The sequence below is a fragment of the Vanellus vanellus genome (assembly GCF_965231255.1).
Source record: "Vanellus vanellus genome assembly, chromosome: 3".
Classification (NCBI taxonomy): Eukaryota; Metazoa; Chordata; class Aves; order Charadriiformes; family Charadriidae; genus Vanellus; species Vanellus vanellus.
This window is the reverse complement of record NC_138907.1, coordinates 7,473,965-7,493,491: the sequence shown is the minus strand read 5'-3', so window position 1 is coordinate 7,493,491 and position 19,527 is coordinate 7,473,965. Positions and strand designations below refer to the sequence as shown.

At 38.9% G+C, this 19,527-nt stretch overlaps 1 protein-coding gene across 1 annotated transcript; it reads left to right on the top strand.

The window, feature by feature from the left end:
- Positions 1–519: 519 nt before the first annotated feature.
- Positions 520–8,258, top strand: MKKS (MKKS centrosomal shuttling protein). The gene is made up of 6 exons (XM_082481548.1): positions 520–689; positions 1,899–2,128; positions 3,085–4,519; positions 5,044–5,219; positions 5,924–6,034; positions 6,517–8,258. The coding sequence occupies exons 3-6, from the start codon at positions 3,529–3,531 to the stop codon at positions 6,955–6,957; spliced, it is 1,719 nt and encodes a 572-aa protein (XP_082337674.1). The 5' UTR covers positions 520–689; positions 1,899–2,128; positions 3,085–3,528; the 3' UTR covers positions 6,958–8,258.
- Positions 8,259–19,527: the final 11,269 nt, after the last annotated feature.

Sequence of the window (19,527 nt, the reverse complement as noted above, 5' to 3'; positions counted from 1 at the left end):
GGCGGCACCTGAGGGAAGCCGGTGGCCTCGTGGCAGCAGCTCCCCCAGAACATCACCTCACAGGTTTATCTACGGAGGGAAGCGAGACCGGAGACCGAGGCCCAGTCTCTGCCCTCAGAGGCCTCCCGGCCGAGGGTCCCAGCCGGACAGCTGTAGCGCTACCGCCGTAGTCGCGCCGTACCTCCTTCCCTGCGCCGGTGCCGACCTCCAACGGTTCTAACGGCTCCTCTGCCCCCAAGTAAGATGGCTGCCGAGCACGAGCTTCTTCTCCCCTATCCAAAATGGCCGCCGGCTGTAGCCGCCGCCCGCCCTACCCTGCCCGAACGCAAAATGGCCGCCGGGCCAGCCACATGCAGGCAGCTAAGGCGCACTCGCGACCCCGCCAGGGAGCGAGCGCGCCACTTTACCACGTGACGCGGGGCTTGGCCAATGGCTGGCGAGAGGAGGAACACCTCCGCGCTAGCCTCAAGCACCGTGCCGGGCAGGGAGGCGGGGCAGGCGAGACGTACTTCCGGGCTGCGCGAGGCTGCTCCCTGCCGTTGGGGCGTTTAAACGCGGAGGGGAGGGCGCGCCGCCCCCGGGGCTCGTCCGGCTGAGGTGCCGGCGGTCGGGCATCCGGGTGTCGTGTCCCGCTCCCCCCTCCCCCCCCTGCGCCTTGGGGAGGGCTCCCTCTCGGGGTGAGAGCTGAGGTGAGCGCCGGGAGGGTGGCGGCCCCGCAGCCTCTTGCTGTGTGAGGAAAGGGGAAGAGAGGCCTGGGCCGCGCCGTCCCCTTCCATCCCGCCGGTCCTCCGCAGCCGCTTCTGGCCTGAGGGGAACCGTTTCCCCGCGCCGCAAGGTCGCTGGGACGAGGGGGTGGCGGGGGGGGGTCGGCTGGGGACATGTCGCAGTGTTACCGAGGGCGGAGGGGCCCCTGGCGCCGGCCCGCCCGTCAGAGGAGCGGCCGCTCGCTTCAGTGTCTCCTCAGCAGGTTGTCGCCGGCGGGTGGCTGCCTCGCTCCTACCGGCTGGCTGGGGCTGCTTTTTTTTTTTTTTTTTTTTTTTTTTTTTTTTTTTTTTTTTGAGTCTGTTTTGACTTGGCTAAGTGGTGAGAAGTTGTGAGATCCCCACAGCGTGACGAGAGGGGTTTTTAGTTGGACACGTTACTTCTGTCAGTGGGATGAAGGTGGGCAGGTGCAGGAACATTTACTCTCCGAGTTGTACCTTTGTAACTGTTTAAAACAAGAAGTTATTGTGATATAAAACCTCAGTATGCATACCTTTTTTTTTTTTTCTGTATTTGGTAATTCATATTGAAATCTCATGGGAAGTAGAGGCTTACACATTCTTTTTAGACAAGGATGTATTTATTATGTTTGTACTGATACTCTGTAGTTTCTGAAGATCAAGGGCAAAGAGGGCTAAGGTAGTCAGGTATAGCTGCTGCCCTGAGCAATTAAAAGTGATGTCACAAGTGTTGCAGCTTCCTTGGCCTGCAAGTTAAAAGTTTCATATTCTGTTAGGACCTCGGTTAGTCACTGAATTTTATTAACTATGGGGAAGAAAAATGGTGTATTCTGAAACTGCTTTGTTATAGACTTCAAATATTTAACATCTGAAGCAGTACCATTTGTAATTAGATAAACATAACAAAGTAACAGAGCTTTAAGACTTACCATGCCAAAGCTTGAAGCAAATGCAGCAATTAACATTTCAAGATGTCAAAGCTGAGGGTATTTTTATAGCCTTTTTTTTTTTTGAAGTTCAGAAAGTAAGACTTTCTTGTGTCATTTTGTGTTTTAATCATTTGCTGCACTGTAATTAAAGATATTAACTTTCAAGTTTATCTGTTCTGTGCTATTATTATAGAGTAAAAAAAGAATTTTTAGAATATATTTAAAATAATAAATTATCTTTACCTAGGTAGGTGCCAGTTTGCAATGGGTCTTAAAACCATCTGGAAGGACTACAAAGTTCTGATTGTTATGGGAACTAGCCTTGGGCTGGTGCACTGGGGGTGGTTTTACATCAAGTCCAGTCCTATTTTCCAAGTGAAGACAGAGGATTTTGTTCCAGAACCTGGGATTGTGGCATATGTGATGCAAAGGGATCACAAAAATAAAGAAAAATAGCAATAGTGCTATCTATTGTGGGTAAGTTACCTAATTGGTTGTATCTGTATCTTTGAGGCAGGAGACAAGTCAATCAAACGAGAATTTTCTAACAGAGGCAGTCTTGCTGCTCAAACTGTGGTCTTCCGGTTTTGTTTTTTTTTTTTTATTTTTTGCAACTGAGTTAATCTGGTAGTTTACATGGACCCAAAAATGCATCCTACATCTCAAACTACTGCTAAATCCCATGTGACAGGATCAATTAAGTGATGGTATTATAGGTCTTAAAAGATACTTAAAACCAAACTCCAGTAACTTCAAGACAATAGTAAAACTCTCACGACTGGGTCTGCAGAAGTGTCTTTTCAGGTTCAAAACTACCCAGAAATAATTGTGACTTTATGTAGTAACATATTCTGTGTTGTTATTAGGGACGGTGATTACAATAGAAAAGATACTCGAGAGAACTCTAAATGCTGTACATTTACATAAAAATGTAAATAAATACCCCCTTAAGTTTTGAAGTGTTTAAAAAATGAAAAAAAAAATGTATATCTTGGGCATCTTGAAGTAAGAAACACTTCTTTCAGAGGCAAAGATTTCTTAAAGTTGTTTGAACAATAAAAGCTTTTGTTTCTGAAGTGATTGCCTGTGAAGCAGTGCCAGATAGTTCAGTTCTTTTGCTCTTGAGTAAAAACAGCTTAACATCACTACAGTTTTGACACATTCATAGGATTAAGTGCAGTTTATAGTGGCCTGTTAGTTGTAGACCTACAAGTAAAACAGTATATAAACTGGTGGCCAGAATTGAACTTATTCACAAAAATGTATTATTTGCATACTATATATTTGTATTATATATAATGTTAATAGATTTTCTCAATTAAAAAGCATTATAGGGTTTTTTATTCTTATTTGAGTTTTTTTTTTGAAAAATAAAATAGCAGTTCAAACTATGCAATAAGATGATCCTAATACCTTTCTGGTTTTTATTGTAGGTATAATTAGCTCTGAAGCTTTTCATCTGTTAGTGTTTCTGGAAGAAGAGATGAAGAAAGCTAGCTGGAGTAGAAGGAACTTTCTGCTTGTGGCAGGACTGTCACTTATAGGTGTCCATTTTGGAAGCATGCTCGTAAACTTTGTTGCAAAAAAATCTGTTCGATCACATTCAGAAGCTAAAAAGATAGATAGTCGTGAATGAAATAGCTTACTGCTGTCATTATGTGTCAGTTTCACAATTGGATTTCAGCCTCATTTTAAGAAATAGATCATAGGTAGTCAGAGGAATGTCATTATCGTGCTGTATGTACTGTTTCACATTTAAAATAATAATCTTTAGCTGCAAAGAATTAAAATGTACTACTTTAAAAGTGCTATGAATTATAGATCCAAGTAGAAGTGAAATCTGTTTTGTTGGCCAGAATTAAAATCTTACTTTGAAAATGTCTCGTCTTGAAGCCAAAAAGCCTCCATTATTTATTAGTGAACCTTTAACTAAAGATGCAGTTAGTCAGTCACTGTCTCTGCTAAGTGGATTATTAAAATCTTGCTATGGTCCTGCTGGTAGACTCAAACAGCTCCACAACGGTGTGGGAGGCTATGTTTGTACAACTTCACAATCTTCAGCCATATTCAGTCATCTTTCTGTCAGTCATCCTATATTAAGGGTTTTGACAGCCTCTGTACAGAACCATGTATCACGATTCAGTGACTGTGGCTTATTTACTGCCATTTTTTGCTGTAGTTTGATTGAAAACTTTAAAAGCCTAAATATTGCATCTTGCACTGTCATTAAAATAAGCAAACATATTTTGAGTTTATGTATGGACTACCTCAAATCCGAGGCATGTGGTTGCCGAGTATCCGTGGATTTTAGCAGTCTTGAGACTCTTCGTTGTTTGGTACATAGTATATTAACAAGCAAACCTGCTTGCATGCTGAATAAACCAGAAGTTGATCATCTTACCACGCTAATTTTAAAGGCTTTTATGTTTACTGTTCCAAGTTGTGTTGAGACTAATGCTGTTTTAGGAAAGTGTATAATAGTACCTGTGAAAGGTAGAAGAGTTTTGGATTCTACAGTTCTTCCTGGAATACTGATAGAAACACCAGAAATTCAATTGGCAAAACCACTTACTGTCAAAAGAAGTTGTTCAAACATGATCAAGATAGCACTTTTCTGTGCGTCCATGTCAGGAGACCTCTTCAACCCTGAGGAAGGAACTGTGACAGTCCATCATGGAATTTCTCTAGAAATGTCAGAGCTGAATCAATTGCTTAATGTAGGAAAGCAGCTGGTTAGTGATGAGGTCAGCCTTGTAGTGTGCCAGAAAGTTATCCATCCATCCTTGAAACAGTATCTGAAAGAGAACCACATCATTGCTGTGGACAGAGCTGGGCTCTCTCTGATGGAACCCCTGAGTCAGATGACAGGTAACAAGCTGGTTCTCTGTACTAAACGATTGTCCTTAATGTTAATCTCGTAACAAAAACCTATCTAGGTTGGTGTCATTGCAGAGTAAGGGTTCTCTTATTTCTGTCTGTATCCTACCTTAGCAGCTGAGCAAAAGTTGTTCTTTTCTAGTCTGAAAACCATTTTTTAAGGCGAGATTGGTCTTTTGCAGGCTCTAATGATGACAAATGGCACATGTGATTAGACTGCTGCATGAGGAATATCCAATTATAGTAACTGTTTGCAAATGTAGATTATTTTCAAACTCTTACCTGGTGAGAATAAAACAATCACTTTTTTATCTTAAACTGTCACTAAGTCTTTTACTTTGAAAACATTTTGGTTTCTGTTTGTGATTTCCTGTGCAGATTGAAATGCTAGGTGTTGAAGAATACATATAATTTAAAAAAATAAGAGGAAAAAAGTTCATACTTTACGAAACGCAACAGATAGCTGTTCTGATGACAGTAATACATATTGTTCTCTGCTTTTCTTAATTGGACAGGTTCAAAGCCTATAGCTTCCATACATTTGTTGTCTCCCAGTTGTTATGGCAGTTTGAAAGATGTGTGCGTTGAGAGTTTTGCTTCAAAACATTTTGTGCATCTAATTCCTAATGACACAGCTGTCTGCAGCTTGATACTCTGTAACAGAAATGAAACAGCATGGGATGAATTGAAGGTAGGCAAATTTTCTTGAAATCATTCTTGAAAGGTCATGTTTTAATGAAAAAATAAAGTTATGAGAAATATAGATATGGTGAGTTTAGAAAAGTGATTTTTCAGTACATAAATGGGGCTTAGTTAGGGTTTAGGTACACAATTTCAAGAAAGCAATTCAGAAATGCCCTTGTTTCCAGAATTTCAAAATCTTTGAAGTACTCATGGTCATTTAATACTTCTATTTTAATATGGGAAGTTGTTTAGAGACAGAAACATTTTTCACTTGTTCTTGGGGCCAGTGCTGGATAAACATTTTCATCCTCATTACTTGATTTATGAGAACATAGAAAAAAAAATTGCCCAGCAAAAAGCCAGCAGCAATACCTGCAATGGTAGTCAAGCATAGTTGTGTATTGAAGAGTTGCTCTAGAAATGTCATTGATACTGATTGACTTTTTATATATAACTCTTGTTTTGCAGAAAGAAGGAATAAAATAATACTCTTATTTCTGCTTTTCCATACCAAGTGTGGACAAATAAAGACAATTTCTCATTAAGTGAACGTGGTTTTGGAAATCACTCAGCAGCTTTATATCCACATGTAATTCAAGTTTATGGAGTCTGTACTACAAACTACTGAAAATTTTATTTCAGTAGTTTTTTCAATAGGGACAGATTCTATTAATCATGGTATATCTAATGACAAATTCACATGATTTTCAGCGTGCCTGTGAAACTGCAGAACGTGTGTTACAGTTAACAATCAAGGAACCTTTGGCATTGCTAGGAGGTGGCTGTACAGAAACTCACTTGGCTTCATACATAAGACACAAGGTATGTAAGACAAGGTTTTTTTTAAAGCTGCTTGATATCCTTAGGAAACCAGAATTTATGTAGAATCACCACTACAGTTAAAACACTTGTCTTTTCTGGATTAAAGTTGCATTTTGCTAACTATTAATAAAACAAAGGGGTCTATTTGAAGCACTTGGTGCTAATTACATCTTTCAGACTTGTTAATACTGTGTTTGTACGTGTTAGTCAGATATTTATTATAGTAAGTGCTTGTTTTTTAAGTGTTAAAATAACGTGTAGAATTTTTGTACTGAAAGTTAATCGTGCAGAGCTCAGCTTTGACTTGTCTAAGAATCTTTCCTATTGTGGAATAGTTGTCACACAAACAATTTTTTTAGTTAAGACTGAACCATCTGTTTAAAAAAAAAAAGCAACAGTATGATATATGTTTGATTAAAGTTATTTCTGCAAAACAGTGTTCTAATTTTCTGTTTTCCTGGTTATTTTTTTTTTTTTTTTAGAGTTGTAGTCTGCCCACCAGCAGTTTTAAAGATGTAGATTGTTCTCAGACACAATACCAATTGGTTGCTGATGGTTTTTGCCGTTCCCTGGAGTCTGTAGCTTGCTCTCTGAATCATGATGATGGAGAAATCCTTACAGATATGGTTTATGGACACTGTTGGTTTGTTCCATCAGGTTTTCCCTCTGTCTCTAACTGGTCAAATTTAGTTTCAAAATGTGGCTGTGGGATTAATGGTAACAGTGGGAATCTCAACTGGAGGCTTTTGCAAGGCCAGTTTGGCTCTCCCATTATACAGGAGTGCCCTAAAGAGCCCTCAGGAAAGGTTGCTGACTTTCTGACATTGGACTGTTTTGCTGCAAAGTGTAGTGGCCTACAGGTAGCTCTGGAGACAGCCAATCTGATTTTGGATCTCTCATATGTAATTGAAGATCAAAATTAGCTCTGATCTTACGTGAATTGTGTCACATAGCAAGGTGCTTAATTGCAAGCAGGGTACTATATAATGTGTTAAGATAGTTTAAATGGTTAGAATATGGACAACAGACAAATTTTAAATCAAACAGTTGGCCATTAAGTACTCTTCTCATTATTAATCTACTGGGCCCTAAAGCATTTTCAAAAGTTTAGCATTTTGTTAGGAATTGTTAAATGATTAGCCAAATATACAGTGAATCAGTGACATATGACTTACAAGTATTCAAATTAATGTATTCAAGAGCGTGAATGATATTTTAAAAACTGGGTTTCTCATGTCCTTCTGGGAGATTTGAATGTTCTCCTTCAGTAAATAAGTGCTGAATTTAAGGAGTCCTGTGTGATATTCCCTCTGCACTAAGCAAAGTGTTGGATGTTTCTGTTAGCTCTGTGTTGTCTTCAAAAGAAAGGGAAGATGAATTCACTTGCTGAGAAAACATATGTTAAGGATTAGAATTTATGTAGTCTCAGCAAAAGCTTTACACATTCAAACAGACTTTTGTATTGCAGCAGAACTTTATCACGGGTATTTTTAATTTTGTAGGTTAAAAGGAAGGCTTTCCTTAGTAAATATCTTGAGCCACTCTTTTCAAATTTTGTTCTGAAGATCTTGTCACCAGGTACTATATGCACTATCTTTTTCTAAATGACTGGAAGATTTTAATTCCTATGTAGTTTATTTAGCAAATTATTAAAACACAACCTGGAGATCTTAAGGTAGCAGGTAGGTAATGGAAAACTTGAAAATAAATGGCGGACTGTGTGGAAAAAACTTTTGTAAAGTACACCTTGATTGTGTTCTGTGGAATACAGGACAGTTTATAAATCATGATGTTTCTATCATTTAAGCAAAGCTGCAAGAAAGAACATCCTGCTTACCATTCAATTAACTCTTTGAATGTGCATAGCTTCTTTTCTTTTAATGAAGTAAAGCTTTAAGCTGCTCAGGCTTGTTTTGATCTTTAAATAAGGCTGTAGACTGAATGATCGAAACTTTTTTCATTTTCAGCTTGCATGCAAGATCAAAAGGGGTGTTACAGTTTCTTGCTTAAACTCATTTTCTTTGCCCCTTTTCTTCTCTCTCTTCATTTTTGGTCACAAGGGACAAATTGTTCATGACGTGCTTTTCCAGAAGACATCCGAGTTACTTATAGACTAGTCTGCTTATTTGTTTCATGGTGTCTTAAGTTTTTAATATATTTACTGAGTATAAGTAGTAGAATTGTTTTGTAAAACTCAGTTTTGAAATATGTAATTAAAAACAAATCTATCCAGACCTTTTGTACAGAGTCCTTTTCATTTCAAGAGCATAAATAATCATTTTCTCACTGGAAAAAAAATGAAAAGTTATTTTAAAGTTCTTTATCTTTTTATGACCTGAAATGATTGCTTCAGTGCTATAAGGCGTCCTTTGGGAATTTGTAGAAGAATGTTACAAGGGTTGAGATGGAGGCTGTTCAAAGCTGGTTACTAAAAAGGCTGCTTTCGTATCTTGATCCTCCCATATACCGTGAACCAAATGAAAACATCAGGAATAATGAAGCCAAATGATGTTGTATATCTTAAAGCACAGAAGAATCTTGGTAATACTTCATCTAATTATGAGTCTAACTCAGTGTTGAATTAGAGTATTTTGCTTCCTACAATAGCTTGTTATGCAGTGCAAAAATGTTGAATTTAGTGACTACAGCTGTGAAGTGAAAATTAGAACAATATTTAAGGAGAAGTAGTTGCTAGTGGTGTGTGAAGGTCCGTTCACAGCTCCTATAAAACTGTTGTTAGCTCTGATTCTGGGTTCTTTTGTGTGTGTGTTTTGTTTTTGTTTTTGTTTTTTTTTCCCTGCCCCCCTCACAGTTTTAAGAAAATCACACATTAGAAAATTATGGGGAAAAAAAAGAATTTAATTTTTGGTGAGTGGATAAAAATCCATTTATACCTGAACCAAAGATTGTTTCATATATAGATAGCTTTAATAACAATGAATTTTTGTCTCCTAATGCGACTAAAAAGGATAAATAAGCAGCTGGCACTGCTGCTTATGGGCAGTTCAAGTTCAGTTCTCAGTTGTGCCACAGTCTTCCTGAACCTTTCATGGTTAGTGTTACCCTACCTTTAGTGGGTAACATAGGAAAAACACAACTTTGGATACTGTTTAAAATGCAAGTAAATAGAATTTTGACTCTCAGTCCAAGAGCAACAAAAATAATTTTGCTGAACTCCTATGTTTCCTGGTAAAACTTCGGTGGGGATGTTCCCCTGTGTTGTGAAATTGACAAAATTAAATATCCCCAGTTGTGAGTCCTTTGAGAAGCTGCTATGGTTTTATTCCTGCTCTCCTTTGAATTTAAAGTTTGTTCGGTGGGAACAATTAGCATTAGACAAGTATTATTAAGAGACAAGTGTTTTCTGATCAGGACCTCAGTCATGCGTGTTGACTTCCGCAGATTGCTCAGAGGCTATTAATTTAAATTTTAATAATTGTACTGGTAATGCACAAGAAGTAAGAACATTAATCTCCAGCCTTCTCAGCTGTGTTAGTGCTCCAGGCCTAGCAGGAGCAAAAAGGAGTGCTGATGTTATAATCACTCAAGTCAGCATATTTAAGTAAGATGCCAGTTTAATATAGTTGCTCCTCAGTTCAGTATTTCAGTTTTCATTTGGTATTTCAGTTCCCATTTGTATTTAAAACTTCAAAGTGAAGACAACCTGAAAATGCTGGTTAATTTAGGGTTCTTTAGTATTTCTATTAATGCATTGTATTTTGAGTAAACATGCTATTTGGCATTGGCAAAGAATGCAGAATACCTGCTTGTCACTGATTCTGCTGCTGATTTGTGAATTTGCTGATTTGTCACTCTGAGCCACGTGTGAACTCTTTGTTTGTCTATGTTCCTATCTATAAAATGGAAACAAAGATAACTTCTTAATGCGTGGAGATTTGTGGGTGAAGAGTTCTAAGTAAGATCCAGATGTAAAGAAAAGAAGTACTTGCTGCACAGAAGCAAAGAAATAGATAATTTAAAACAAACTCAAATCCTTGCTAAAATAAGACATGTAGTCACTTCATTAAGGGAACTTTGGCCAGGATTTATGTAGGCTCCTTAAACTAATCTGCTAGGTAAAAACTCCCCTGTTCTCCCTGTATGTTGAACCTGGCTGCATTTTCGTTTTTTCTGAAAGTTCTGCAACAGTATATTGCTGTTGCTAACAGTAACCTAATTTATTGCCTTACATCTTTAAGGTCACATTTCTCTAGGTATGTGTACTAAAGCCCTGTACAGGAATGGTTGAACTTCAAGGTAAGCATTGTCAGACACCTCTGCAATCCTTACTGTACCATGTATACTTTCAGAGTCTGCGCTCTGCATGATTTTCAGACTAGATGTTCATATGATGCTAATCCTTGAAGACAGGGTAGAAACAGATTCATGAGTTTGGGAAGCCTAACCTTGCTGTATTGGTAGTGTAACATTGATTTATTTTTATTTTATTTTATTTTTCAGAAGTGTTTGGGCATTTTTAGCCTAACCAGCTGTTATAATGTTAGATCTGTCTGGGTAAGGGAAGAGACTATTTATGGTTGTCTAAGCTTGTAAGAAAATTACTGCTTGGAATATCGCAAGCACAGTAGGGCATGTACAAAACAAGTCACCTTACCCAAAGCTAGAACTTTTGAATTTTACCTGTACTCTTATTTTGCTGTGATGAGTAGCAAAATGTGCTATTTGTCGCATTTTCAGCAGTGTCACGTGAAGTGACTCATGTAAGTACTACACTATTCAGTCTCGGAAAAATCAATATCCATGAGTCAGTCAATGTCATAGGAAGAACTTTTTAAGCTGGATTTGCATTTACTACTGTTCTGAAGATGCAGAAACAATCTTTTTTTTTTTATTGCAAAGAGGCTGCCTCCAGCATGCTTATAATCTGTGCAGACAGGCTTTTTGAGAAGTCAGTTTAGTCACATTACAATATTTATTTTGAGAATTTTAGTACCTTTTATCCAGTAATGCAAATACAAGTTATTTCTACCTGCTTGTCAGCAGAGACAAATTGTTCAGTACTAAGAAATAACTTTTTGGCCAGTAGCACTGTGATTTTAAATTCTCAGTTAAGAAATACCTTTACTCTTTGTCTATATACATTGCACTGTATAAATTAGTCATACACATTATAAGCTCAAAAGTATGTACAGGTTTATTCTTTACACTGGAAGCAGAAATGTAGTCACAGCACATGTAGATAGAGCCACCATGTCATTAGTCCAGACACCAATAAAATTAATTGCAGAATAGGTTCCAGGATTGGGCTGGGCACTTTGTATCTTTAACTGTGCTGACTTCCATTATTCTTGACTTAGATTTACATTAAACATATATAATTATCTTGTAGACATACTTCCTGCAGAATTTTATTTTCATACCTTGCTACAAATGTCTTTATAAACTTGAACTTCCAAATCTGCTTGCACATGAAAACCTTTTATTCAAGTTTTCATCGTGTGCCTTGAAGGCCACAGCTGTGTACTGTCTGGCTTCTGCAGGCAGATTACTGGTGTCTTTGTCATTTTCTGCCCTGACAACATTGGCTCTCTTCAGGTACACATTAAATACACATTAAATACTAGCTCCTTATTATTATAACACTATTACATGTTGTCTGCTAAGCATTTCTGTGGCAGCATACCACAACATCAACAGCTATTCCTTATCAATAACTTTCTTTTTATAAACCATTAAGTCTTTTTCCAAGTAGAGAAGCCGATTCACCTCTCTTTAATCTTTAAAAGCCATCCTTAGTATCTTCTCCCTTAAGGCTTATGATATTGTTAGTCTGAACTGTCACACCTGGTGAGTAGTGGGGAAAAAGAAAAGGAAGCTTGGGGGGAAAAATGAGTTCCCTCATCTGTAGTGATGACTTGGCAAGATTCTGAGTCATCAGTGGTGTGTGGGGCACGCAGGATCCTCTCCTGATGGATGGTGCGCTCGAGGGTGACAATTGAGTGATTTTCAGGGAACTGTAGGGACTGTGGTAGTTCCAGTTCTTGGAAGGCTTTGATTTTGGGAGGCAGAAGCAGAACTGTTACACCCTCACTTGTTACTCCTTGTTCATATGCCAGTGGACCCTAAGCTCCAGCAGGGTTTGTCTTAGGGTTTCTGGTATGTTTGATTGGATTAGGAGTGTGCTTTGGCAGGTGAATCTCTGGGTTTTCTCTGACCGGCTCCCAGGCACCCACCCAGCTGCTCACTCATTCACTCCTCGCCTCAACAGGAAACGGAGGGAGAAAACAGGATGAAAAACCTCCTGGATCAAGATAAACCTCATCCCCCTGTGTTTCTCACAATTCCCCCCCTCAGTCCTTGCTGCCAAGTGGTGTTTTGCCCTTTTTTAAAACCTGCTTTTGAAAAGATGTCCCCGGCACGGCTGAGGGGCCGGGCTGTGGCCTGTGGTGCAGTGCCTGGAACCGGCCTCTCCCCTCAGAGGCTGTGCAGCCCTCCTGCTGAAACACCTGCTGGGGCGCCATTTTGTGAGCCCTCTCTTAATCGTTCTTGAAGGATGTGGAAAAAATGCTGATTTTAAAGAAACTTGGAGGGGGGGGGGGGGGGGGGCAGGGCAGGGAAGAGCACTAGAAATGTTAGCAAAGCCTAATCCTGGAGGAGACGCTGGAAAAAGATTTTACTTGTGAGGTGAGCACTTCAGGAGGGACGTGTGCCACTACTGCAGATCAACCAGCCAAAAGGACTGACCTCAAAAAGCCAACAAAACTGGCAGAAGAGGCAAAGAAAACCCCAAATTCTGTTGGATATGGGTGGTGTAAAGGTGCGATTGCTGAAGGCTGTTATCTAAGGCAGGTATGACAGGGTGCCATGCTCCCTGAAGAGGCAGATCAGTGGGACCTGCCTGGGGAAAAACAAAGGTTCAAAGCTGTGCTTGAGGACTGAGGAGATTTCTGAAATGGGTGCTTTCTGGGAAGGCTGAGATGGCTTCCCAGTATCTTTGAGAAGGAGAATGGCCCAAGAGCTGCCTTGTGCGGGGCTCCCTGGCTGGAGTTCAGATGGGAAGACCACCTACCCACATCCATAACCGCTGCCTCAAGCGTGGTCTGAGGATACAAATGCATATATGGTGCAGACAGAGGATTGGCCCTTTTCGCATCACATGAACGTTGCAATCCATGAGGTGACTCCAAAAAGTGAGTTTTTCCTGTTTTCTTTGCACTGACATGGTGCCTACTAAACAGGGGTGCATGTGGCATGGCCGTCTGTCTATGCTTTTCTTCCTCTTTTTGTGCTTTCTATTGCTTCATTTTTAAGCAAGCAAGCAAATATTTCTTCTGTAACTAACAAAGGTAGGACAAATTTTTCGCTTGGTTTTACATGCCTTAATCCTCGCCTTCTGTTTTTCTTTGCTGGAGTCAGTGAACAGAGGTGAGAAAAGGAAAATTAGATTTTTAACTTGTACCTGAGTCCTTTTTGGGTATTTAAAATCATGATCCTAGAAAGGATCTCCTGAAATTCTCTGTCGCTGTATCATGTGTTATGTAGTTCTGTGATCAGCGTTGCACTGACTTCTATGCCTTGTGTTTGGCCCAGATATCTTTGCTGAATCAGGTTTTGAACTGTCTTGTTGTGATGCTTTACTTGTAAATATAAATTTTTCCACAAGTTATCTTTTTTCAGTGTTATACACAGGCATGGAAGTATTTGGTCTGGCCACTCAAATGTGTTGACGTTCCCCAGCTGGGAACATTTCTAATTGAAAGTTGCTCTCAGCTGAAAGATAATTAATCAGGCAGTAGCTAAGGCAGTTGAAGATTTCCCTGCTGTCTCTTATCTTTGAAATAAACTGTTTTATATGTGCTGGTAATTGGAAGAATCTAATACAAAATGCTAAGAAAGCAGAATACTTGAACCCTGCATTGAATAATCTGGTTGTCTTTTTTTATTGGCTGATGCGTGCCTTTCCAAATAAAGTATTCATCCCCAAAGCAAAGCAACAGAGAAATTAGTTTAGATTTTTAATAATGAAAATTGCTGTGTAAAATCCTCCTTTGAGTACTGAAATATTGTAGTATCAAATAAGAAAATCTGTATGCACTTGATGTCTTTGTGAATGTAAAATCTCTTCAAGGACGTCTTTATATCAGTGTCCAACAGAATAGCAGCATTCTGAGAGGAGTATGAGTGCACGTGCATCCTGGTTTTAGGTGTTAAGAAGATCCATTGCATCTGTTTAATCAAAATGGCTGCTAAATGAATAAATCTTGTTCCAAAAACTGCATGCAAAACAGCAGATGTCACTCCAGTCTTTCTCTCTGGGCCAGAGAAGAACTTGCTCCCATACAAGAATAACTCATGCGTGATATCATTGCTTAAGTTTAATATAGTGTATGTTAAGGAATAGATATAGTACATTACAGAATTTCTGAGGTTAATCATTGATTGCTTTTTTACCTACTAGAGAAATGCTGTTTCTGGACTGTCTCTATTTGGATCTGTGTATGTTGGCATAGGGTGGAACCAATTTATGAAGCTGTGGGCAATGACTAGCAACACATACCTTTCTCTATCCGTGGCTTCTGTTTAAGACAGTGGAGTTATTTATTAACTGAGAAAAATATACAGTTGTATGGCTGAATAGCTCTAAGCAATTGCTTTATTATTGCATTATTATGGTTCTTAAGTTCAGGGTGAAGTTAACATCTTAAGAAAGCTACAGCACATAGTTTGAATGAGCAGTGTATTTCAGTATTCTCAGTTTGGTCATTACAATTGGTAACTTTATTATAAATTCGTGTGTATAGAAGCCCAGAATGAAAGTCTTAAGTTTATTGAAGTAGTGCTGATTTAAGTATGCACATCTTGTATAACTTTATATATAGTACATGCTGCAAAATATAGGCCAAAATCTCATGGTGAGGTGGGAAAATTAAGTTTCTTGCATCACAAAGTTAGAGGATCTTAAGTGTTCACAAACTGCATAGTAGATTGCTGTGAGTACTCAGTGTAATCTTGACAATGGGGTTTTCAGTGTGTGGTTGATGTTGATTGGTTTGTTTTTGTAAGCTGGTAGGTACCTAAAGCCTAGTTTGCTATTTTCTCTAAAGACGTGAGAGTAGAAAGCAAGATTTTTTTGTCTTATAGGTCATTCTTGGTTGCTTGAAACTCTTACTTTTAGGCATAAAGTCACCCAGGACTACATCTGAATGTGGTGCCCGAGTTAGGCAAAGGAAGATGGAGTTGTTCTTGCATTAGGGGAAGGAGAAAAAAAAACAAACTAGTTTTACCATATCAAAGTGCACTTTACAGGGAAAGAATGGTGGTGCTTTGTTTTGGTTTTGGGGATTTTTTGGTTTGGGGTTTTGTTTTTTTTTTTTAATTAAAATAACAGTATAACCCCACATCATTCTCTTTTAAGAATGTCAGACTTAAGGAGCCTGTGTTGTAACAGAAGACAAAAGCTGAGGAATTGTAGATATCTTTGGAACTACACAAAAGTATACATTTTTTGGTTGACTTGTATGTTCAATCCTCAATTATTAGTTTTTCTCCTGAGACATAGCAATGTTAAACGGCAGATCTTTTAAAAGCTTTGCAAGCATGTATGGCCTCTGTTCCAGTAAGTGCACAATCTGAATTCTGTTACTAGGTCTTCATATTTTAAATAGCTCATTTTCCCTTCCACCCTTAAACCCTAATTTTTTTTAATCTTGTGATTATTTTGAAGAGGGATGGGAAGGAAAGAACTCAGTTGTCTTCCCTTTTTTGTTTCCTCTTTTAAATCTGCAACACCATTAAGTGATTGAAAAGACCCAAACTTACCATTTTAAAAAAGTAATTGTAAGAAAATTTTAGGCATTAGACATTTTTGGGGGGAGGAGAGAATTCCTTGAGTGGTTCTTTACAGCTCCTTGAAGTGCCTGTGAACAGTATCTAAAAAGTTTGGGGACATAATTGTTGACTATGAGATGCCTGGTCTCCAAGAGAGGTGTTTATGTGAACTGAAAAAAAAAAACCAAGCAACAAACACCCAAGTCTTAACATTTCATTGAGCTTTGCTAGGAATAGTTCCACCTCTGAGAGAAAGCACAGGTGAGTTTACATTTTGCTGACAGACATTTTGCCTGTAGCTTTGCATACTGAAAGATGTTGTAGATAGTTACCTTTTTAACAGGTTAATATTAACTTCTCTTGAATATGCCTACCAGCCTTAGAAGTGCTACTTGAATTATTGGGAAATCGGATTTTATTTGCCGTGATGATTTGGTCATGCATAGCAGTTGTTGCAAGGTGCCAGGCAAGTGATACTAAAGGATTCAAAATAATAAATGTGCAAATCTACTTTGGAAGTCATATATTTCTTCATTCTGCCATGAGACCTTGTGGCAAGGCTGCCTGGCTTACTATGAGTTTTGCTTTCAATTAATCACTGGCTTGCCATTGCTAGAATTGCAAGTCTTTCTTGCTTATCTGTATTTATATTTATAGCTCCAGGTAGAGAATATTTGCCAGCCTAAATGATGACTAGACATAGTGAGTGGCAAACCCAGCAGTAATTGTAAGGCACAAAATCAATTCCATAGCTGTAATAAATACGATTTTAGAAACAGCCAAGATGTGCAGAGAAGTAAGTGGATTTGGAGCCAGCGGCTAAAAGATTGTTTCGTACAGGGGGGAAAAGAAAACACTCAATTTTATCATAATTGTGTAGAAAGGCTCTCTGAATAGAGAATTAGATTGATATTTCCAGGTAATAAAAACATAGAATAGTTTGTGTGGCAAGTACACTATGGTCTATTGTGTGGCAAATACACTAAACTGTGTGTTTAGTGGAAAGAAAACCTGAACAGAAAGTCAGTCCATTGCATATAGAAGCTTAAACTTTTTTTGGTAAAGATCAGCAAACTATGTCCAATATGCTTGTCACTTGCATTCAGTAATGTTTAGTCAAAAATTGGTCTAAATTCCTACACAGACATGCTCTTTATAGCTGTCAACATTAGGAAAAAAGGATCGGTCCTGCCTGGGGATCTGGCTATCAGTAGAAGTCCAGCTGACAGTGATGTTTATCTTTGTTGTGGGCAAGTCACTTAGATATGAACTTTTTGCCCTAAGGAGACATCCAGAAGCTGAAACACTGTGCTTCAGCCTTTTCCTGGGGGCAGGTTGACAATAAATCGTGTTTAAGAAATTATCTCAACAGAATATTCTTTGTGTGATGAATTTGAAGATAGTTGTAGTTCTGTGGGGTTCTGGTTATCATCAGAGTATGCAGGCTGTGTTCTGTGTGTAGACCTTGATGAGGAACCTAGAGATTTTTTTGAAAAGTGTCTTCCAAAGGGATTCTCAGTTTCAGCCAGACAGTAGGTGCAGGAACTGCTGCGTTGCCAGTGCTCACATGAACACTTACTGGTTTCTTTTGGCCTTAAACAATGTGCCAGGAAGATGATGTTGTAGTGCTCTGTGCTCAGCTTGCAAGATCTGGAGTTGCTGAGATTCTTGCCTTTTGGAAAACTAACATGTCTATTTTTCATGTGATTGTCTGATGTATGTTAAGCTTTTTTTATTATTTATTTATTTAATGGGGGGATTAGTGACTTGTATGGTAAGAAAAAAATCTACCTCTGATTTTAGTCCTGTTTTTAAAGGGGAAATATTCAAAATTTAGGCAAGATCTTATGAATGTCAAGGAGACTTTTGTCTGTTCTTTTTCCTGGAAAAGTGTGTCATTTCACCACCACCATGTTGAGAACTTGGAGTGTTCCTTGATGTTGTTTGAGTACAAAAAGCACAGAACAAAGTACAGACCAAAAAGATGGTCCTTATCCTCAAAAGATATGACTGATGATGGGACAAAGTAAGCACACTCTTAGATGAGTTACAATTATCTTTATTCTCTACAGTGACCTTTAAGTGCTGAGGGAAGAACAGCAAGAATTCTTCTGTACTGCTCTCTTAGCTTCCAGTAATCAGGAATTTAAGGACTTCCTGGGTTAAGCTGCATCTGGATTGACAGTTTTAATAGGTGCTGTTAGGACTGTTTCTCAGTTATGCCTAAATGTATGTTTCTTTAGGTGTGTTCATATTCAGAGCAACAATAAAATCTCACTCAAAAGCAAGTAAGTGTTGGGTTAAGACTGCAGATCTGTGAAGAAGCATGTCTAGGGCTGAGCCTTGCTTGGGCTAGTTCTGACTAACACTGGTACTTAAAAGCCACGGTGAAAATACTGAAATGGCAGGATAAGATATAAAAGGGTTTGTGTGGACTGTTTCTAGGACTCTAGAAAGAGATTTCGGGCTCTGCTTTGGTCATAAGAATCATGAGATCACAGAGGTCGTTTTTGTCTGCTTCAAGGACAGAGCAGGAAGGCTGAGCTTAAGATCCAAACAGATTTATCAAGTGACATCAGGGAATGAAATCTGAAAGATGTGCATGGCCTATTCCTGAATTCTCTAGGTGTCCCTGTTCTTCTGCCCACCGTCTCTTCTATAGTTCACAGAATCGGACGAACAGTCCTAGTGCTGAATACAAAAGACTTACAGGTGAAGTTGCCTAGGGAACTTAAATTTTATAGTAAATGTATGGCAGACTGGTTAGCTATTCTGTAGTAGTAAGTATTTAAGATGGTTTAGGTTCCTGATGCCTAAATGGTCACATTGCTCTGTATAAACCAATGTGCTAGGTTGCTATAAGCATGCAAAACACAGCTTCAAAAATACACCTGCAAAGCACAGCGTAGGCTACACAAACCACCCGTGGTGAAGTACTGTCCTCTGCGGCAGGAGCAGCCTTGATGTACGTGCTAGTAGTAAAAGACCCCAAGGCAAATTTAACAGATCTTTTCACGCACATTGGGGACGTAACTTTGGACTTGTTGCCTGTTGTGATAATACAGTAAAATAAGCCCTATTTGCCTTTTTCCTTTTTTTCTTTTTTTTTTTTTTTTTTTTTTTTTTTTTTTTTTTGAAGTGGGGATGCAGGAAGTTAGGAGAGACCTGCTTGGGTACAGTTGATATTTTACTGATTAGGGCATTCACCTGAGAATGTAGTTAAAATACTTGTGCTGTGTGGCAGCATCCCACAGTCCATGGGAGTGCCCTAACTACCAGGCTCTGTCTTTTGAGAGGAAAAAAAGCCATGTAGATTTCCTGTTTTTATTTTTAAAAGCAAACAAAAAAGTTGTTCTTCAGTCAGAACTGTCTGCATATAAAATAAAGAGCAGGCTTGCTTTGTTAGATAATCCATACAACAGAGCAAGATGAGGCTTCCACATAGGTTAGGAGGCCAAATTTAAGATGCTGAAGGTCACACTTTGGGTGAGAAGAGGTGGTATTTGTTCTTTTGTCTCGTGTGTCCTAAACTCATGTCTTGTCTACAGAAGGCCAGATATCTTTACATCCGCATCCTTATAAATTAAAGGGTGTTCATTTGATCTGGACACTTGGGATTTTTCAGCTCTATACGTATCAGTTCTCCTATACCTGTGTGTGAAGTTAATACTGAAGTTCATGTTGCAATAAAGGTTGAAACCTTT